Source organism: Equus quagga, chromosome 12, assembly GCF_021613505.1.
Source record: "Equus quagga isolate Etosha38 chromosome 12, UCLA_HA_Equagga_1.0, whole genome shotgun sequence".
NCBI lineage: Eukaryota > Metazoa > Chordata > Mammalia > Perissodactyla > Equidae > Equus > Equus quagga.
In genome coordinates, this window is record NC_060278.1 from 27,146,522 (window position 1) to 27,169,618 (window position 23,097).

General features: G+C 41.5%; 1 protein-coding gene across 1 annotated transcript; it reads left to right on the top strand.

Annotated features, from left to right (window-relative positions):
* The first annotated feature begins 1,711 nt into the window (after positions 1-1,711).
* On the top strand, positions 1,712-18,796 carry TUBAL3 (tubulin alpha like 3). The gene is made up of 4 exons (XM_046677994.1): positions 1,712-1,762; positions 9,536-9,779; positions 16,325-16,477; positions 17,856-18,796. Exons 1-4 carry the CDS (start codon positions 1,712-1,714, stop codon positions 18,794-18,796), a joined length of 1,389 nt encoding a protein of 462 aa, XP_046533950.1.
* Positions 18,797-23,097: the final 4,301 nt, after the last annotated feature.

Below are 23,097 nucleotides of genomic sequence, written 5' to 3' on the forward strand. Positions count from 1 at the left end.
TGATAAGGTAAATCCTAAGTATGTAACTTTCTTTTGGCAGATCTGTACTTTCTTTTGTGAGACCTTATACCCACATTCAGCCAAATGATTCAGGGTCTTTATCGTGTTGGCCAGGTACTGCTCGTAAGTGGGGCTCACTATCAACAAGTCATCCACGTGTTGTAACAGCAATCCTTCTTGTAATTGTAAGTGGCACAGGTCTTTAGCTAGGGCCGTCCCAAATAGCATAGGGAAGTTTTTGAAGCCCTGGGGGAGCACTGTCCAACAACAGTGTTGAGTGGTCTGAATATCTGGGTCATGCCATTCAAAGTCAAAAAGTTGTGATTCTTCTGCAAGCAGTATGCAGAACAATGCATTCTGTAAGTCCAAAACTGAAAACCAGCCGTATTCACCTGGAATGTTGGTTATCAAAGTATAAGGGCTGGGCACCACAGGGTGCAAGTCCTGAACCCCCTCATTTATGGCACGAAGGTCCTGAACAAACTGATATTTCTCTGAATTGGGTTTTTTGACCAGGAGAATAGGAGTATTATATGGTGACTGGCAAGGTCTGGTTAATCCTGCCACCAGGAATTTCTGCAACACTGGCTGAATGTCTTTCTGAGCCTCCTGTATTAGCAGATATTGTTTCAGGCTGTATGTATTGGATGGACGTTCTTTGCTTTCCCAGGCTTCCCATCTGCCCACACATCCGGTCTTATCTCCTGGAGAATCTCCGGTGGCAGCAGGTCCGGTGGTGGTGTTTGAACATCTAGCAGGGCCATCTGGAACCATAAGGATTGTTCTGGCAGCACTTGCACCTCTGGCTGGCCTGGAGCAAAAGTCACATGAGCATTCAGGCATATAAAATTTTTCCAGTTAAAAGATCTGAGGTAGAGAAAGGAGAGTGCATCCAAACAAAGCCAGCCAGTTGCCCTTGTCCTTTTAAGGCTGTGGGATATTGTTGCAGTGAACATTGCCCAACTCCAGGAAGGGCCCCCTGACCAAATTGTGTCCCTTGCTGGGTTCGAGAAGGAGAGAGTCCCTCTCTCAGACTTGGCAATCCCTCAGGCATTTCCCCTTGGGCGAGTGGTGGGCCTAGAAAAGGGAGAGGAGGGGGAGGAGCCAGGAGACTCCTCCATCCATTTTCCTCTCTTCCCTGATCTAGATATAGCAGCATAAACGCTTGACCATAGGGGATTTTATCTTCCTTTCCTCCCTTCAGAATAATTCTGGCTGCAAGATGGTATCATAATTAAGTGACCCATTTCGGGGCCACTTTTCTGCTAAGCCCAGTGTATACTGGGGCCAGGCTACATTACTGTAAAAGATCATCCTTTTCTTTGTCATGGGCTCATAAGTGAAATCAGCCCAATTGGCCAGCATGCACCATGTACCCTAGTGGGCCTTTTTTGGGGAACAGACAGAGTGGGGCACATAGATAAAGTTTGTTTCCGACAATTAATGGACCTGGAGAAGGGTGCTGGGCTTGACTCCAGGCGTCCAAATAACTATGGGACTTATCCAAATCCCACTCTGCATGGGCACACAGTTCTCACACCAGTGCTAAACAAGCCAGAGAGACAGGCAGTAGCGGCTCAAGGCGGGGTAAAGATCTAACTTCCCAGCACCAGTGTAGGGGGTCAGGTGCCTGGAGGAAAGTTTTAAAATCTTCTATTTTGCAGGAAGTCCAAGTCTGGCTTACTTTAAATCCAAACCTAACTTCCACACAATGACGGCAAAGAAGATGCCAGACAAGACAGATGAAGAGGGGGAGAAGATGGTCAGACTGGGGTCTCATGGTTTCCTCCGAAGGGTTAGCACACAAACAGCAGCACCCACATGGAGGCATACAATTCCGGCTTGACCCTTGACAGAAGAGTTCGAAAATTTCACATCCCCACAGATGATGTATATTGGAAGTATGCTGTGGGATTCTGACATAAAATAAAACTGGCACACAGACTGTTGGAACGACACACACACTCAGGAGAACAAACCATACAGGTGTGCATGCCACAAGCAAAACCAGACTAGTCTTCTAGATAATATGCTAGGTAGTCTGTACTTTCCTTTATTCCTAAGCAACGGTGCCTAAACCAGGTGGACCTTGACCTGACCAAGGCCCCCAGACAAGGAAAAAGGAATGTAGTGCCCAGGAGTGCACTCCCAATGACTCACCTAGCTGCACGCTCGTCAGCTCAGGATCCAGTCCTTCATTTCCTGATCACTGAAGCATTAGAGGCAGTCACAAGTGAGGAAGCCACAAGGGAATTCCCTAGGCAGAATAAAAGAAAAAGGAAAAGAAAAAGCTCCTGGCAGCTGTGGGGAAAAATCCCAAACAGCTTCCTCCAAGTTCACTAGCCGTGGGCAGAAGCTATGGTCCTATCTGGGTGCCAGAATTGATAGCAAGCAATGGGCCTACTCTGCTCGCCACGATCTGAGCCAATCAATCACAAGGAGTTAGGGATTTAGAAAGGAAGTTTTAATTTGATTAGCTGGCACAATTGGGAAGATGGCAGACTAATGTTTCAAAAAAGCCATCTGCAAAAATTGCAGAATCTTGAGGCAGTTATATAGGGAAAATGGGCAGTGAGGAGGGGATCCAGGGATGTTGGTCCCCAGGCGTGATGGGTTCCAGGCATCACATTGTTCCATTCTTCTGTCAGCTGTGATGGATACCTTGTAGGTGTGTTTCCCACCTGTGGTCAGCCTGTTCCTGGAGAGAAACTTAATTTATTAAGCTATTGGGGAGTACATATATAGTAGAGGCCATAAATCAGGAGAGCATGTGACTGTTTTTAGAGTATGTGCAGAGGAGCAAGCAGTCACACAGAGGAGGGGCTGGGGCCATTTAGCGTAATGAGATGGCCTCCCTTATGCACCCTTACGGTGTCTGAATGCCCTTCCCCTAAATGCAATGTCTTACTCTGCCTGAGACAGTACCACATACATGACAAACGTTCCCTGAATCCTCTTTTACCCAGGTCCATGCAAACTGTACCCTCCATTAACATATTCCTCAGGACAGGGTTTGAGGAAATTGATTTATATATATGTACATAAAAGCAGACTAGATCTCCCTTGCTGAGAAGATATTCCTGTTATTTGTTTGGACCTAAATGTTAGTTACCCAAATTTCTTCAACCATAGATTTACAACTATTCTCTTTATGGGGTCTCCCTCAAAGATTCTTTTCAAAATTGTCAGCCATATACAATGATGTCAATCAATATGCAAGTTGATATTAAATACATTGACAACCAGTATACTAATATAAATTAATATGTAAATCAGTAATTCTAAAATCTATTCTCTTACATTATCCAAATAAATCAAATTCTATGTTTGTAAAAGTGCTTACCAGTGATACGTATCATGCTGGTTTTAGCACCCCATAAAGTCACACTGGTATGTACCAGATGTGTATAACTCAGGTTCTGGAGGAAAAATGCTAGGAATGCACAGTTCCTCTTGCCAGCTCTGCGTTCTTTTTCTTCTGCCACTTCCAACCATCTGGTTTCCCACTCTGCATCATAGGTACTTCGGTTCTTTCATCAAGCCCTCAGACTCATGTTATGCAGAAAAATCAGAAATAGGAGAATGCCTTAAAGTTACTGAAGCTCTGATTTCTTAAGCTGCCGATGGGAAGGTTCCTCTTTTGGTAAACTTATTTTATGAAGAAAAATTTCAGTAATCTTATCTGACAAGCAGAAGAGTGTTTATAGGCACAATGGGGCAGAATATTTGAAATCAGGTTTGTTGTTCCTTAAAATCTATTATGTGTGTGTATGAGGGGAGGGGAAGTTGTTTCATTCTTTTGCATCTATCTATCTAGCTGTCAATCATCTATTTCCTATACTGGTTTGCTGTCTGATATTCCAATGAGAAAAACAGAAAAATTAGAAACTGGAGTGTTAGCTGTAGGGTTTAAGAAGGAGAATAAAACTTGAGAAGAAAAATGTGTGGCCAGAAAAAGCACTATTAATTAGAAGTAGATTGAGACTAATTTCTTGTATGCTTAGACTATCTTTCGAAGAGGCCAGTGAAGCTTTGCAATACTGACTCATGTTAGTCGTGGGAGAGGAGGCTGGAGGAGGAGAAGGGAGGGATGAGGGAATTGTAGGGGCGGGAATGACAATGGAAAGTGATTTTGGTTATGGCAGTGATTGCTGCCAACAGAGAATGCGCGAAGATAACTTCAGAAATGTCAGGACATCAATCAGAATCATTTCTTAGAACTGAAATATTTTTGATATAAGAATTCCCTGCTTAGAAGTTTTTCTTTTTTCCATTACTTAGGCGGTGAATTGACTGGCCTATATGAAAAAGTACTTAAGAAAGGAACTTTGAAAAGAAAGGAAATCCTGAGTGTAAACACGGCGCTTTTATACTTGCACATTTTTTCACTCTCAGGACCTAAGGACAGCCACTCCATGTGTCAGTGAGGGTTCCACCAGAGAAACAGAGTCACTAATATATACACACACACACATATATGCATACATACATATAATATACATATATATGGAGACTTATTTATACATTTATTTGTGTATACATGATGTAATGGAATAGTATATTTATATATATATATGGAGATTTATTTCAAGGAATTGGTTTATGTGATTGTGGGTGCTGTAAAGTCTGACATTGTAAGGGCAGACTGGAAACTCAGGTAGGAGTTGAAGCTGAAGGTGCTATTTTGCTCTTAAAGCCTTTCAACTGATTAGATGAGGCCCACCCACAATAGCTAGGGTAGGCTTTACTTAAAGTCAACTGACTGTCATTGTTAACCACATCTACAAAATACCTTCACAGCAACACCTAGATTAGTGTTTGATTGAATAACAGCACTGTAGGCTAGCCAAGTTGACACATAAAACTAGCCATCTCACAAGAAGACTTCTCTAGACTTGAAATCCCAATTATTATTACCTGAGGAAACTTTTTTCCTTTAAGACTTAGTTTTTCAAGGAAAAAAGGAATTACTAAAAAAAAAGATGCATTTCTTATATTACAAAAGAGACTTTTCTAATTTTCTTCTAATTCCTTTGCAATAAGTTAATCATACCTCTAAGTGAGGTTGAGAACTTTAAAAAATTAATGAAAAATATGGAACATGTCAGTAGACCAGAATTGAGATACTCAAATCATCTGATTTTTCCTTATCTTGTTTCAAATTAAAAATACCAAAGGTTGGGGCCAGCCCGGTGGCGCAGTGGTTAAGTTTTCACGTTCTGCTTTGGCGGCCTGGGGTTTGCTGGTTTGGATCCTGGGTGTGGACGTGGCACCGCTTGGCAAGCCATGCTGTGGCAGGCATCCCACATATGAAGTGGAGGAAGATGGGCACAGATGTTAGTTCAGGGCCAGTCTTCCTCAGCAAAAAAGAGGAAGATTGGCAGCAGATGTTAGCTCAGAGCTACTCTTCCTCAAAAAAAAAAAAGAAAAAAAATTATACCAAAGGCCAATGGGAGAAATTTGATACAGCTAGAAATAAATAGATTCTAATTTCATAAAATAGAGCTAGCTTACCCATTCTCTTTATTATACAGAACTACCAGAACCCTAAAAATTGGGGGCATTATTGGCAGTCAGAGACAGACAGGATTGACTTTATGAAGATCAAGTTCAGAGAGACAAGTAGAACTCATAATAAGTTCAGGAGAAAATTGCCAAAGAACAGTATGATTGAGGCAGCTCCCCAAGCAGAATCAACAGATAGAAGATGCAGAAGGAGTTCGGGGGGCATGATTAAACTCGGGTTAATTCATCTATAGTTGTGCACAAATCTTATCTCAGGGTGTTCAGGCCCACCTCAGCTTCTTTGAGAATAGAGAACTGAGCAACTGAAAAGAGGCTGTGCTGCTTTAAGTGGAGAAGCGTCTCAGCCCTCAGGTGGAGTCGTTTCCTGCCCTGTGATAAGGCTTACCTGGGCGTGCTCCACCCTCACTACCACGGGCCGACGGGCACCTTCAGATCAGCATGGTGAGTGGCTACGGTGCTTGTATATTGTTGACAGTGTTGCTTCGGTGTCATAGCAAATTTTACTCATCATCTTTGACCCTTTTCCCCACCAAAGTCTTAATAGATTCTTAATACGAGAGAAGAAATTTTAAGGCACCTTTGTTTCTTTCAATATCCATGTTTGAAGTGGGTTTGGATGAGCTCTCCTGTGTTCATCTGTGGTTTGGCTGCTTTTAGGAAAAGCTCAGTTGATTGGCAGTTGTCCCTGCCTTTACTTGCAGCCCTGAGGCAAACACCTCTCCCTCCTTTAGTCTTACGTTTGTTTTAGACCTGCTGTGCTGATTTTTCTGTAGAACTCAGTTGCTTCGGTTTCAGTTGTGCTTTCAGAGTTTCTGGGGACTTCAGACCCAGGTTCCATTGCTAAACTCATAAATGCATGGCTGGGTAAAGTCCACAGACTTCTTCTTAGTCCTGTCTTGAGTTTAGTTCTTTGGGGGTGATAAGGAATATGGTTATTTACAATGATTCTGTTTGGGGTCAACCTTTTAAGATCCACTTTCCCTTTAATCTCTTATGTGCCACTCACGGTAAGTTTTAGTATCTTAGAATTTTTAATTCTTAAATGGAAACAGCCTCTCCAACTGCTTTTTCATCTTTGATCTCTCCCCATTGGAGTCTCTCTCCAACATTTTAAGGATGTACAAATGGTTTTGCTCTTTTTGTTTGTTTGTTTTGAGGAAGATCAGCCCTGAGCTAACTGCTGCCAATCCTCCTCTTTTTGTGGAGGAAGACTGGCCCTGAGCTAACATCCATGCCCATCTTCCTCTACTTTATATGTGGGATGCCTACCACAGCATGGCGTGACAAGCGGTGCCATGTCCACACCCGGGAACCGGGCTGGCGAACCCCAGGCCGCTGAAGCGGAGTGTGCGCACTTAACCGCTGTGCCACCCGGCCGGCCCCTGGTTTTGCTCTTGAAAATTATGCCTCCCTACATGGAGGATCCTTGTGGTATGGAAAGGTTCTATGTCTTGACTGTATATATTTTGGTATTCTGGCTGTGATATTGTACTAGAGTCTTGAAAGATATTTCCATTGGGGAAAATGGGTAAAGAGTACATGAGATCTTTATTAATTCTTACGACTGCATGTGAATCTACAATTCATATTTATCTCAAAATAAAAAGTTAATTAGAAAATTATGCCTTCCTAGTAATTCAAATAAGCTTTGTAGCAGCATTTATTAACATGCTGTGACTTACCATTATTGATATTCAGTGGGTATTTTACAATCTTATTTTATAGTGGGACTAATATTTTAACGGATAGTTTGGGGAGTAAGGAAAGGCTAAGAGATAAATAAGGTGAAGGTAGCCTTCTGTACCCTGGAACACAGTCATGTTACAAACTAACTCAGCTGTTTCTCAAACCAGGAAGGGCAAGATTGGTCCTTCTTGAGCCAAGTATTCCTGACGAGTTCCAAAAGGATAGTATCAATCACTCTTACGTCTGAACCACTTGGGTAACAGACCACATGAAGAGCAGCAATTGTTTTTATGTTGGTGATTATTATTGCCGTGATTATTGTGAGCAAATGCCACGTGTGCATCCCACACGGACTGGGTGGTAAATAGCTGAGGAAGGATGTTGTGAGGGAAATCTACATGTAAGTGATTTTAATGATGTAAAAACAGTGAATTTCCCATCTCTTTTAAATTTTTCCATAAATCTAGGGATTTAGGTAAGTTTTGATCTGATCATGCTAGCTAATGTCCTGAGACCATTTTAAGTCCAGCAGGAGGGGAGAGGGATGAAACTGCTTTGCAGATAAGGGTGTTAGAAGGCTATTTATGATGGAATACGTTGACTTGATTTTTATGTGCGTGATAGAGGTTGGAATATTTGTTGGACTAAGTGAAGGGCTTTCTAAATTGAGCTCACAGCCTTTGTCATGAGAGACCGATAGTTGCACAGAGAAGAAACAAGAGGGAAGTTCTACTCAAGTGGTGAACTTGAATTCCCCGTCAAGTAAAGAGGGCTGTGTCATGCTTTGCGAATCAAGGAGACAAAGTAGAATGGTTTGATGCTACTGAGCAGGAACAGAGTCCAAGTCAGATTGGAGGGGTGTGACCAGCCGGAGCTCCCTCCCCCACACCCTCTGACAGCGGTCTTTTTGTAATTGAATCTCAGAGCCTGGGAAAGTGCAGCCATGGACAAGGACGGGGTTGCCTATTACCTTATCAGGCAATGAGCTTGAAGGGCCCTGATAATGCAGAAAGCAGGCTTCTCACCCTGTAAGACACCCAGCACAGACTTGTATGACCATTGGCGATCAAAACTCAACAATATTAATATCAGCGGTTGTGGCCCCTTTAGATTTTTAGGATTTAACTTTTTCTTTCCCTCTCTTAGATGAGTAGATATTGTGTCTGTCTAAATTACCAAAAAAGTTGTTTCCCTTTTGGAAAAAAAATGTGAATGGTGATTTAAAAATGGGATAGTGGAGCGGAGGCTGATGAGGGTGAGGGAAAACAGGAAAGTTGAAACGAGAAAAACATCGCTTACTGTCCAGATGTAACTAGAGGTAATATTTTGATGCATTTTTAAAGGCTGTTTTCTATGCTTATTTTTAAATATATTTGACATCATACTTTATATGCAATTATACAAATTATATACACTTTACTTAATATTTTATCATAAGCACTTCCCGTGTCGTAAATTATTTTTGGTAAATATTTAAAAGTTGTATAATATGCCGTTGTATTGATGTACCTTTCTTTAAATGCCCAACAAAAGGTAAATAGTTAAGTAGACTGGTTTTTGGTTTTCACTATTATAAATAATAATACTGTGAGTGCTATTCTGCCTAAATCTTTGCGTTTTAGATTATTTCTTTCCTTTGTGATTCACTTGTTTATGTAATTTGCCTTTTTATCTAGCAGATGTCTCGAAGTCTTTTTTTTTTAATTGGTGTATATAAAATTTCTTATATATACTCCTTACATATGAAAGGCTATATATACAGTAATTCTTATATACATCAGTATTTTTGTTTGTTGTGGTATAGAGTTTTTACATTTTGGGGTTGTTAAATCTATTGCATGTTTCCTCGGTAAATTTCCCACACTTTTAAGCTTAGAACATCTTTCCTTATTTAGAGCACATATGAATAGTAAATGTAAAATCTCAAGATATGAAAAGGTGACATCTTTATCAGCAGTGGGTTTTAATATATGTCAAGGCTATACATTGATTTTGGTTTTATTTCTTTCCAATAGCTAGCTAATTTTTTTCTGGGTGAGACAACTTGATTCATTCTTATCCTGTCACTTAATGGGTGCTTAATTTACATTGTTGAAAGAAACCTTTTGATGGAATTGGAGTCCTTGGTTCAGTTGTTCCTAAAGCTTGGCTGTACCCTTGTTTTTGCTTTCCGTGAGACACTTGTAATTAGCCTTATAATAGATTTCTCTTGTTGGTTTAAGCTAGCTTGGTTTCTGTCAGTTGGTAGCAGAAGTGCTGAGTGACATAGCTCATGGTACCTAAGAAGGCCTGCTCAGTTCTAACTTACCGTGGCTTATTTCAGAGGGAGTGCCTTTCCATTCACATTGGCCAAGCTGGCATCCAGATTGGGGATGCTTGTTGGGAACTCTATTGCCTGGAACATGGAATCCAGCCAGATGGTGGTGTTCTCGACAGTAAAAAGGATCAGTTGGATGATGCTAACGTGGAGCACATGGATGCATCTTTCGATACCTTCTTTTGTGAGACCAGAGCTGGGAAGTATGTGCCCAGAGCACTCTTCGTGGACCTGGAGCCAACCGTTGTAGGTAATGTAAGTTTTCCATTCTGCTTAACCAGGTCCACAATCAAAACAGATAAATTAAGTATCAGTGCGTGGGATTTATCAGATCATATGAATCTCTCTGAACAGGATCATGTGGACCTTTTCCACATAGACAAGGTCACTCAATGGCCACTTAGGGTGGTGATCAGTGTGACATATGTACCCAAAGGGAAGAGGAGCCTAGCCTTCTTTTTCTATATGATAAAACGAAGTAAAACCTTGCTGATTTCTCCACACACATCTGTTGTAACAGAACATTAAATCTCTTCCTGGATTTGAAAGCCAGTTGCTAGAAGCTTCTGACAAAAAATCTGAAATTTGGCATTACCTGCTTATAAAGAGTAGAATATTTGAAAATGATTCCAAAGAAGCAAGGAGCCAAATAAATCTTCAAATTATGGGGAAAATCAGTACAATGTTATGATTATTAATGGCAAACTTTGTAGTATCTTGTGCAAAAACACTTGAAATGGAGCTAGAGAAATGCTGGGGAGAGAAGGGGTCTTACTTAAGAGAAAAGCGGGGGGGGGGGTGCAGAATTTGGGTTTGATACTATGTATCAGTTATTTATTGCTGTGTAATAAACTACCTCCAAATTTAGTGGTTTAAAACAATAGCAGTCATTACTTTGTCCAGTAATCTGCAATTTGTACAGGGTTCAGAGGGAAGAGCTCCTCTCTGCCTCACAGGATGTCAGCTAAGAAGGCTCAAGTGACAGCTGGAGGGTCCACTTTCAAAGTGGCTCACTTGCATGGCTGGCAAGTTGATGCTGGCCGTTAGGGGATATGGGCCTCTCTATGGGCTGCTTGTGCTTCCTCACAGCGCGGTGGCTGAGTTCCAAGAGCAAGCATCTCATGAGAACAAGGCAGAAGCCCATGGCATTTTTATAACCAAGCCTTGAAAGTCACATAGTGTCACTTCAGCTGTTCTCAGTGGGTCAAGGCAGTTACAAGGATCCACTCAGGGAGGGGACATAGACCCAACATCTTGATATGGAAATAGTGAGATGGGAAATATCGTTGTGGCCATCTTTGGAAAATACAATCTGTACATACTGGATTCGGGTTCATTTCCTTATCAGAACAAAGTCAGAACCAAGTAAGAAACTGATGGGGAAAATAGATTGATGTCAATATGAAGGAAAAGATAGAAAGTTTTATTAAAAGGGGGAAGCTAAGAATTGTGGAAGCCATGATGCCTATATATAGATTCAGCATTACTCTGCTAGATGTTGTGAAAGAATTAAAAATAAGGAGGTATTGATGGCTTCAAGAACAGGTAAGACTAGTATGGAGGCTAAAAGAGGCAAATACCTTGTATTCTGACTTGAGTTATAATGGTGCGAAGAGAATATCTGAATTTTTGTTGCAGATAAATAGGAGTTTGCAAGTGTGAGCCCTGGCTGGAGTCTGGTGTCTCAGGAACCTGGGTGGGGTGGAATATATCCCCAGATGACATTGGTAGCAGAAGGAGCATCATAAGAGGCCATAGCCCAGTACCATGGATATTTGTAGCAGATATTTTAACTCATGCCAAACCAAAGATGCTAGGCAAATAGGAGGTTTAAGGCCCAAGATCAATGGTAAGCAAGTCAGAGGAGAGATAGATAGCAGGCAAAGACCAGAAGAAATGTCCCAATCCTCTAGAGCACAGCTTGGATGGAGGGCAATTTTAGGGTCCTGAGCTGGTCAAAACAAAGAGACATAAGCTCCAGGATTTAGGTAGAAGGCACTGATTTTCCTTGTTTTATTCAACAAATAAGAGAGCCTCACATATGCTAGGCACTCTTCTTGACAGTAGTCTTCACGGAGCCTACTTTATCGTGGGGTGCAGACCTATAAAAACCAAATAGTGTGCCCGATGGCAATCTGCAGTATGGAGAAGAATAAGGAAAGGCCATTGGGGTAGGGAATGTTGTGTGTGGGTGGAGGGGGTTCTTTTTCTAAAGGCATGTCAAGGAAGGCCTTACTGAGAAGGGGACGTGTAGGGATGTGAAAGAAGTGGGGACGTGAGACTTACCTCTCTGGAAGAGATCAGAAAAGACTTTATGGACAAGGTGATATTCCTTCTAAGTCTTGAAGACTGAGTGGGAGGATTTTAAGAGTTCACAGTTGAGGGAGAATGGAAAACATGGACAAAGACACATTCGGACACTTGTGAATACTGTATCAGCTTGAAAATGGGGAGGATGTTGATTTAGGGGAGTCATAGAAGGCTTAAACTGGAATGGAGGCAGACCATGGAACTGCCTTGAATAAGATGCTTGGTGTGAATTTGATAGGAAATAGGGGGCCAGTAATGATTTTAGAGCAGAGGAAAGGCAGATTTAGAGCTATACTTGAGTAATTAATCACAGAGATTTATTCATTAATTTATTCAACATTTATTTAGCACCTGCTGTGTGCTAAGTACTGATCTAGAAAGAGAGAATGGATTGGAGAAAGTTATGAGATTGTTGTAATGTGTGGGCTTCATCTAGGGTTGTGACACTGAGAACGGAAAAGAGAACATTGGCTGATTTGAGAGATGTCTGTTTAAAATAGACAGAGCAACTGATTACAAGTCAGTGAGTATTCCAGAGATAAGTCAGAGATGCCACCCAGATTTTACTGGTTCACTAATGAGATTGATAAATGAAATAGGAATTCCAGAGGGGGACTCAGTTCTGTAAGAGTAAAGATAAGTTCAGTTTTGGGCATGAGGAATTTCAAGTGTTAGCAGGTCGGTCCCAGAAGAAATTGTGGAACCAGAGGTCTTAAGTGAGAAGTTAGAGGTGCAGAATTATCCAATAGAGATGATGCTGAAAGCTGGGAAAGTGGATGATCTTCCTGACCAAAGTCAGCCTGAGTGGTTTTAGAATAAAGGAAAGGTAGGTTTGGGTTACATTTTTCAAGTAGAATTCTATTGATGATATTTGTAGCCAGAAACAAAGGAGAGAGAGTGAGTGAGAGGCGGAGGTTTCGGAGAGGGAGGGAGGGATCAGAGGCACTCAGGGAGGGTGAGTTGCTTTGTACATCTCCCTTCTTTCTCTATTTTCTGCGAGGTAGAGGACAGAGAGATTTCGTGGCAAGGAGGGAGGTGTTCATTCAGGCATCCTACGATTGGAATAATGAGGGTGATAGTGTGTGAGAATTTAAAGAGGTTTAGAACACTCATTTTGAGAAATAGAATAGAGGGTCAAAGTGCAGAGTGAAGGGTCTGCTGAATGTGGGTTCGAAGGGGACCCAGAAAGCAAAGTTCCTGCCTGTCTGCAGCTGCACGGGAGTGGATGGTGGTGCTTAGTCAGGCTTGCATATGAGGTAGGGACAGGGCGAAGAGGGTTCTGCGCTGCCAGTGCCCCTGTGGCTCTGATCACGGAACCAGGCTGTGTGAGGAGTCAAATGAAAATAATGTGAAGGGAGGTGGAAAAAAGAAAAGGCTGAGAGATTCAAGGTCATGATGAGCAAGAATTTAACATACTCCAATAAGCATCTACTTCAGCAAGGTGATGGGAGTATAAAGATGAATAAACACTGATCCCTTCCCTCCTACTGTCTTAGTCAATTCAGGCTGTTTTAACAAAATATTGTAGACTGAGTGGCTTAAACAGAAATTTATGTCTCCCAGTTATGGAAGCTGGAAGTCCAAGATTAGGGTGGCATCATGGTCGGTTTCTGGTGAGAGCCTTCTTCCTGCTTTGCAGATGGGACCTTCTTGCTGTGTCTGCACATGAGAGAGGGAGGGGGAGGGGGAGAGGGAGAGAGGGGGAGGTCGTCTCTCTGGCCTCTTCTTATGAGGGCTCTAATCCCATTCATAAAGGCACCACTTTCATGTCCTAAGGCCTCACCTCCAAATACCATCATATTGGAGATTAGGGCTTCAACATTTCAACATGTGAATTTGGAGGAGACACAAACTTCCAGTCCATAGCGGCTACTATTTATTAGTTGAGGAACTGCACAGATAATTCCCTTTAATCTTTTCAGCAACTCTATTATCCTTAATTTGTAGACGAGGAAACTGAGTCTTGGGGATGTTAAGGATCCTTAGATCCTTAGAAGGTTGCCTTAGATCATCGAGTTATTGAGGGTAGAACTGGTTTTGATCTCAGATTTGCCTTCTCATAAAAGCCATTCTCTTAAAAAGAGAAAATCAGGATAATTTACTGGAGAAGAAAATGTAAATAATTATCACAACACTAATAAATGTATTAAGTTGAGCCATATAAAATTGCCACATAAAGTTGCCAATAGATGACCATTTTTCATCTAAAAAGGTCAATTTCATATAATGCAACTTAATAATAACAGAAATTTCTGCAAGGTGCAAGGGTATTACTGAGGAAGGAATGATTGACTGGGGGTCATCAAACGACTCCTGTGAGGGAGCAGCATTAGTAAATTCACAGAGGGAGGAGGGACCTTTAACAGGAGCTCAGTGAGGCTGGAACTTAGGGTGTGAGTAGGAGAGCAATGGGAGAGGAGGCTGGAAAGATCATCAGGGCTGGTCATGGGCCCAGGTTGGGGGAAGTAAGGAAGTGTGGACGGAGAAGGGATTTTGCAAGTGTGAGATTTTGGGGCGGAGAGTTGTGAGTGATGGTGACTCAAGTGGAGTGGAGCTGAATGGCATTGAAGGCAAGCAAGCTAAGGAACCGTCAAATAATTGTGTTTAAAAACCATGGAAATCCCTGAGGATGCTGGTTAAGGATGCTGTGCCAGGTGCTGAAGTCAGAGAAAAGTGGAAAAGTGTCAGGAAGTTAGAGTGGATGGTTTGGGCATGCTTATGAATGGCGGTGCTATAATCACTGATCCCTGAGAAAGTGGATTTTACTGAAAGAATTTATGGACCTAACTACACTCAAGGTCTCAATTGGACATTGTCATGAAGAAGCAGGTTTCCATAAATTCCAGAAATTCCTTCCTTACCCTGAACTCAGCCTTACAGCTTCAGGTGAGAAGCATAGTCTACCCAGAATTATATGCCCTCTTATATCCTGTTTATATATTTATCTTTTAAAAATCCCAACTTTTCTTTTCTTTTTTTTTGGTGTGTATATGTTAGTTAAAAATAATTTAAACTCAATTTTAGTAAATTTAAACATTGTGGTTTAGAAATTCATTGTCATATACAGGAGAGCAAGGTGAATTGAGAGAACCATCTTGCTTTTAGAAAATTAGTGCATTTTTCCTTAGGTAGTGAACTTCTAGGACTAACTATAGGTATCTGGTGCCAATGAAGTAAATCTGCATACATACATGTCATGAGGCCAATTTTATCAGTATTATTTATAACTGTTGTTATCTGGGGCCTGCATCATGCCCTATGACCTCATTTAATCCTCATGATAACTCAGTGGGGTAGGTCTTCTTATCATCCTTACTGGTGAGATGAAGTAACTGAGGCTTAGAGAACTAGGCAACTGCTCTATGGCTAAGAGGGGAAGGCAAGATGTGAGCCCAGGAAATTGATTCTTGAACACATGCTCTTTACTATGCAGTGTAACCGGGACAACATTCCACAGCTTGCTTAGCCCTCAAACACCACTGCATAATTCTTCAGGAATCGTGCTATCTGGTTAATTCTGAGGTCGGGGTAGTGGGACATGGGCCTCAGACATGCTGTGTGTTGATGTTTTCTCGTGCTGCCCAGGGTTTTAAAAGCCAGTGAAACCAGGCAAGGCTTGCACTTGGTTGTATTGAACACTGCCGACATCTACACACCGATTTCCCTGCTTCACACGTTTGTACGTTTGAATCGTCTGGGCCTTTGAGTTGGCCACGCCTTCTTTGTTAAAGCCTCTTTTAAAACACATTACTAATAATTTACGTTGGCATGCTTTTCCAGCACACAGTTGGCTATTTGTAGATAGAAATACTTGTCCTAAAATGTCAAAGTGCCACAGGGTGTGTGGTAGGTTGAATAGTGTCTCCCAAAAATCTGTGTCCGCCTAGAACCCCAGAATATGATTTATTTGGAAATAGGGTCTTTGCAGATGTACTTAGTTAAGATGAGGTCATACTGGATTAGGGTAGGCCCTAAATCCAATGATCTGTGTCCTTAGAAGAAGAAGAGAGGACACATAGACAGGGGAAAAGGGCATGTATGATGGAGGCAGAGACTGGAATGATGCAGCTATAAGCCAAGGAGCTCTAAGAAGTGTCAGCAGTCACCAGAAGCAGTCACGAGAGACAGGCGTGGAGCAGTTTCTCCCTCGGAGCTTCCACAAGGAACCAACCCTGCCAACACCTTGATTTTGGCCTTTTAAACTTTTAGAGAATAAATTTCTCTCATTTTAAACCACCAGGTTTGTTGTAATTTGTTACAGCAGCCCTAAAAAACTAACAAAGAGTGTTTGATGGAAAAACCTACTTTTAATTTATATGAAAATAATAATACCTCTTTCTAGAGTAAGGAAGGCCAATTCAGCACAATTCCTTTACCACAACACCGGGGAAAGTATGGGGATCGGAGCACAGGGCTGTGCGAGAATTAGCCGAGGGTTAGCAGTTGAATGCAGTGGAGCGCACTGACCTCCTTTCCCCTCTGCAGATGGGATCCGTACAGGCAAGTACCGCTCACTCTTCCACCCAGAGCAGCTTGTTAGTGGAAAGGAAGATGCTGCAAACAACTACGCCCGAGGTCACTACTCTGTGGGGTCGGAGATCATCGACCTTGTGCTAGAGAGGATCCGAAAGCTGGCAAGTGGCTCACTTCTCCTTAGACGGGGCCAGGCCTGTGTGCCTGGGATCCTGCGGGACACCTCCCAAGCATCACCAGCATTGTCTACCACCAACATCATCACCACCCAGCCTCTCACCTGGGGACCTCCTGTGGATGCTCAGACCTGGGAAGTGTCCTGATGTTGGCTTTGATTACGCTTTCCATAGGAAGGGCAAAAGAAGCTTTCATAGTTACTGTATAGCCCTTGTCTACTCTTTGTTTTTTTTAGATTTATAAGGAAATGTTTTATTTTTCCCCTGCTTTGTTGAGATATAATTGACATATAATATTGTGTAAATTTAAGGTATACAGTGTGATGATTTGATACATGTATATATTGCAAAATGATTACCGCAATAAGGTTAGTTAACACATCTACCCCCTCACATAATTACATTTTTTTGGTAGTGACAACATTTCAGGCCTACTTTCTTAGCAGCTTTCAAATATGCAATACAGTATTGTTAACTATAGTCACCATGCTGTACATTAGATCCCCAGAACTTACTAATTTTCTAACTGAAAGTTTCTGCCCTTTGACCAACATCTCTCCATTTACTCCACCACCCAGCCCCTGGCAACTACTGTTCTACTCTCTGTTTCTATGAATTTGGCTTTTTTAGATTCCACGTTTAAGAGAGATCATACAGTATTTGTCCTTCTCTAACTTATTTCACTTAACATAATTCCCTCAAGTTTCATCTATGTTGTCAAAAATGGCGGGATTTCCTCCCTTTAATAATTAGCCTCCATGTACTCTTGCTTCGGCTAACTCATGGTTTGTCTTATCAGAGACTTCCAAAGCATTCTACACTTGTCATTTTTGATAGTACCACTATTTGTGAAGTTAACAGGAAGTACATCCTACCTGGAGATTAGTTACTCTATTTACTGACAGTTAATTCTTCTTTAAGGACTTGTGTCTGGAGAATCCTTTGTTTAGCCAATGTTTTGGTGTTTGGCATAATCATTAGGTAATACACTACCTTTAGACCCCCCATAGTAGATTGGATGCTTCATCTGTTGGGGGGGGGGATTATATTGCTTCAATATTTTGCTAGTCATTTTGTTATTGATAAAGACCTTGCTTTAGATCACATACAAATAAATTCAGGGGGGCAGTGAAAAACAATTGAATGTTTGTGCTTTCCTTATAGTAAAATTCTATAGTGCTTCCCACACTCCAGAAGTAACCATTCAAGTATGTTTCAAAGTAGATAGGTTTGTTGCAGAGTTAATAATGGTAAACCAGTCCTGTCTGAAAGTTTTTGCTTGTTTTTGCGAACTTGATCCCACCATGACCACTGCTTCTGGGTTTGTTTGGCTGAGTTCTCCCTTATCATTTATTCTCCCCAGGCAGAACAGTGCAGTGGACTTCAAGGATTTTTGATTTTCCGAAGCTTTGGAGGAGGCACTGGCTCAGGATTTACATCTCTGTTAATGGAGCAGCTCTCGATAGAATATAGCAGGAAGACTAAATTGGAGTTCTCTGTCTATCCAGCCCCTAGGATCTCCACTGCTGTCGTAGAGCCTTACAACTCCATCCTCACCACCCATTCCACCATAGAGCACTCAGACTGTTCCTTCATGGTGGACAATGAAGCCATCTTTGACATATGCCATCGTAAACTTGGTGTGGAACGCCCCTCTTACGCCAGCATTAATAGGCTGATAGGTCAAGCTGTATCTTCCATTACTGCATCCCTCCGGTTTAAGGGGCCCTTGAATGTGGACCTAATTGAATTCCAGACCAACCTGGTACCTTATCCGAGAATACATTTCCCCATGACCACCTTTGCCCCCATCATCTCTGCTGACAAAGCCTACCACGAGGAGCTCTCCGTGTCAGACATCACTGCGGCTTGCTTTGAGTTCTCCAACCAGCTGGTCAAGTGTGATCCTCGACTGGGGAAGTACATGGCCTGCTGCCTACTCTACAGAGGGGATGTGGTCCCTAAGGATGTGAATGCAGCGATTGCAGCCATGAAGTCAAGGAACTCTGTTCGGTTTGTAGATTGGTGTCCAACTGGTTTCAAGGTAGGCATCAACAATCAACCCCCCGTGGCGATGCCAGGAGGGGACCTGGCCAAGGTCCAGAGGGCTGTCTGCATGCTGAGCAACACCACAGCAATTGTGGAGGCCTGGGCCCGCCTGGACCACAAGTTTGACCTCATGTATGCCAAGAGGGCATTTCTACATTGGTACATCAGAGAAGGCATGGAAGAAGGCGAGTTCTCAGAAGCCAGGGAAGATTTGGCAGCCCTGGAGAAGGATTATGAAGAAGTGGGGCAAAGTTTCTGATGCAAATATGACTGGTGAAAATGACTGTTAAGTTGAGGTGTCATGCTTTCTTTTCAAGATGTTATACACTTAGTGGGTAGAGTTCCCTTGATGAGAAGAAAAAGGAAATCAAATCAAGCAAGACCTGAAGTCCCAAACTGAATCAGACGGGTCAATATTAGCAATGATCACATGCTTCCTTGTCCATTATGTAATTCAGCCTGCTACCTGGGAACCTTCTCAGGCTCGCAGTCCTTTGAACTTCTGGATCATGTCTATGTTGGGTTTTTTTTTGTCAGATGGCAACTTGGATTTATTCTTTGCTTTCTAAACCGAGAGACTGTGAAATGCTAACGTTAATGCTTTCTCCTTCCTGTACCTGAGGTGGAAGCACATATTGATTATTGTTATGTCTCCATGTTTATATTTTTTACATTGATCAAATAATAAATATTTTCAGTATGACTCTTTTGCTTCTTCCAAATATGGGCCTTAAGGTCTCAGTTTGCTTTTTATACAGACAAACAAACAAACAAACGAAAAACAAGAATATTCTTTGGTCTTTCAAAAATTTGAATCTATGTGTCCTGCAGCTCAGAAGATGAAAGTGGTCTCTTTCAGCTCCCCTGTGCTTGAGGAGGTGTTCTCAAAGTGTGGTCAGCAGAACCCTGCATCAGAACCGTTTAAGAGGTTTAGAAAACTCGCAGATTCTTGAACTTCACTACGGTCTTGCTAAATGAGAAGCCCTGGGGATTGCAGGAGGTGTGACCTGAGGATTTGAAAGTCTAAAAAACACTTAAAGGAACTAATTTTTGGTATTAAACTGTCCCATTTTCAAACAAGTTAATAATTTAAAATGGACAAGACAGCTATAAATACGTTAAAACCACTAGCCAGATTTTTAAAATCCATGATGTCTAGATTGACTAATAGTTGGAATTAAGGTGAACTAGCTACTGCAAAGATGCTCACGTAGGCTTAGGTTGCTCTTAAGTTGATGGTAGATAGTTTTCAGATGCCTCATTCATCTATAGTGTTGACCTTTCAGCCTTAGTCCTCCACTTATACTCTCTTTTGGCCGAGCATGGTCAGTGCTTTTGGTCCAGCTAGACATCTAAAGGCAGTGGGCTCTAAAGTCTTGACAGGAGGCAAAAAGTTGTGTGTCCTCTTGTGAAATATACCAGACTACAACACTACCACCTTCTTCTTGCATGGGCAACCTGGACCCCAGAACTGGCACTCCATCTTTAAAGTTCCTTTGTAGATGCTTTTTTTGTACTAGAATCACTGCCCTGAGAAGTGGCCTTCAAGAGCTCAACTCAAGCAATATATTTTTTTTGCCTGTTTTCAATTCAAACCGTTGTCACCATGGAGGTCAATGATCACAGTTTGGTGGAAATGATATTTAGATACCCTTCAATGCCTGTGAAGGTTTGGTTTTCTAGCCCACTCACCTATCAGTGAGTTTTTGCTCAGTCCTCAAGTCTCTAAGTATTTGGCTGGATCCCCTTTATAATCTACTTCCAAGGCCTCTGCCAAGGGCTTTGTCTATGCCGACACTAAAACAGCTTCGTATCGGAGTTCCCTTTGGAATCCGAGACCTGTTTTTCCTAAGATATGCCAGGACTTCCAGTATGGTAACAGGGAAAGGAATATGATTCTCATTCTCATGTGTCTGACTTGCCATGATCAAACATTTGGAAGAAAGTAAAAAAAAAAAATAAAATAAAATAATTTTTTTTTTCTTCAAATAAAAGGAGTGATTTAGTGAGCTTCACTGCCACTTGACCAGATCCAACATAGACCAATAGTGGACTGTCTGGCTCTTTAAATGTGGAAAAAAATCTCTTCAATGATTGAAGGAGCCTATGCTAGTGTCCAAATTACTAGGGGGCTCTATTTTTAAATTAACCAATGTCTCTCAGATTTGCATTTCAAAATCATATCTGTCTTATTGAGTAGTAAATAAAGCTATTTGGTGAACTAAATACTATGGACGTTTCCCATACTTGTGAACTTTAGGATTAGGTCTCCTAAAGAGTAGTCATCAAGACTCGAATAGCTTTCTTTAGGCTGTTTTCTTTTAATCAAATTTATCACCATAAAATGGTAATGAATAACAAGGAAGAAATATTTAACTAGATATTAGGAATGATGGATCCAAGTCATGGCACTGTTACAATTATGTGATCTTGTACCTAGCTTCTCCATATCTTAAATTCCTCATCCTGGACAAGGTTATTTCTAGGGCCCTTTCTAGTTCCAAGATTTTGTGAGTCTAAGAATTGATTAACTTGCGATGCTATTTGCCTCTACATACCATACATAAATATTAGATTTACCAAGTATTTTTCTTTATAATTTATGTATTCTCTCAATTAGCTCATTAAACAGTCACTATTTTTAAAAAATTCTTTTAGTGGATACCCTAGAAATTACAATATTCGAACTTGACTTATTAGCATCTACCATGCCTTCGTGGTTTTACCGCTTCCTGAACAATGAAAAGACCATAGAACACTTCAACTTCATTTACTGTCCTCCTGCCTTTGGTGTATTGTTACTCTGTATTTCAATGACACAAACATTTTAATCCCACAAGACGCTGGTTATTGTTTTAAACAGTAGGTGTTTGCTTAGATTTACCCTCATGGTCATCCTTTCTGGTACTCTTCATCCCTTCTTGTATTATCATACTTCCATCTGGGATCATTTTCATTCTGACAAAATAACTCCCTTTACTATTCTTTTAATGTAGATCTGGGGTTGAGAGGGAATGATATTTTCCTATTTTTTCTCAAAGAGTGAGGTCGTGATTGAACTAACTCTGAGGACTCTAAGTGCTAATTAAATGTGATCTTGAGGCAAGGACTATCTTATTCATCTGTGCATCTGCAGTGTCAGGCCTAGAGTAGGTACTCAAATATTTATTAAATTGAAAGGCTCCAGGAAATGACCTGATTTCCTACTTTATTGAAATCACATCCATCTGACTAACTTCTTAAATTCCTCTTCGATCTCCCCCTTAAAATTACTCTGAATCTTGATACATCCTCTACTATCCCAGAGGAAAAATGCTCTCCTTTCCAAGCCCGTTTATTATTTTTGCAGCTTCTCCCCTTGACACTTATTTTCTAGAAGACTTTGCTCCTTCAATCTCCCTTGCATATTCTGTCTCTCTTTCTCCATTGTTTTTTTTTTTTTTTTCTTTTTTCCTACTTACAAGTCCAGGTCTCCTCCTCCAAAAAATCAACACCCTTTTCTGGATTCTGCTACCCCCATAATGTACTGTCCCATCTTTCCACTCTCCAACTTGTCAAAAGAATATTCACTGGTGCCTTCACCTCATCTTCTGCTCACTCCTCAACCTTTGTAATTTTGTGTCCTCCCCACCATCCTATGAAATGATTGTCTCAAAGATCACTGATTATACCTTATTTATCAAAACAACGACTTTATTGACCTTAAGCATTTGGTAATTCTTTTTTCTTGAAACTTTCCCGTTGATTCCTGTAGCACTACTTGATTCTCCTACATCTGACATTTCTTCTTCTCCATCATCTGTCCATAATGGAGATACCCTGGGTCGTCTTCTCTGGCTGTTGTTTATCTTATTCACAACCACATTAGCTCTACATAAGTAACTATGGAAACTTTTAAGTTTCCCTTCTCTTTGAGTTTTACTTTCGAATTTCCACCTACTTGCTCGAGCTGTCTTCTCAGATGTATTGCCTACACTTAAATTTAACTTCTTCGAAGAACTACCTCATTTTCCTCAAAAGAAATCTGCTCTTTGGTGCTTTCTATCTTGTTTATTTATGTCATCATCTTCCCACTTAGGCAGATTCTAAACAACGCCATCATTTTTGACTTCTCTCTCTTTCTTGCTGTCTACATAGAATCAAGTCCTACCAATTCTACTACTGTAATGTTTCCAGAATCCATTCCCTTCCTTTTCTTCCCACTGAAGCCATCCTATCTCAGGTCATCAAATCCTCTCCCCGTAACCAGCACCCTAGCATCTAAATGCGTTTCTGCCTTTCACTTTGTCGTGCTGATCCCTCCTGCGTGCTACGCTGTGACTGAGCATTCTGAAGCACAGCTTCGATCATTGCCCCCGGCACACAGCTCCAGTGACTCCCCACCGTCTTCACCGAAAGGGTGAACTCCTGCACACGACATGCAGAGCCCGTCCCAACCAGTTCCAACTGAAATTTCCAGTCCTGTCCTTCACTGTGCTGTCAGGCAGTCCATTCGGGCTAGGCTGCTCACCATTCCCAGCGCATATTTCTCTCTCTGCTCTGCCTTCGCTCCTCTCACTG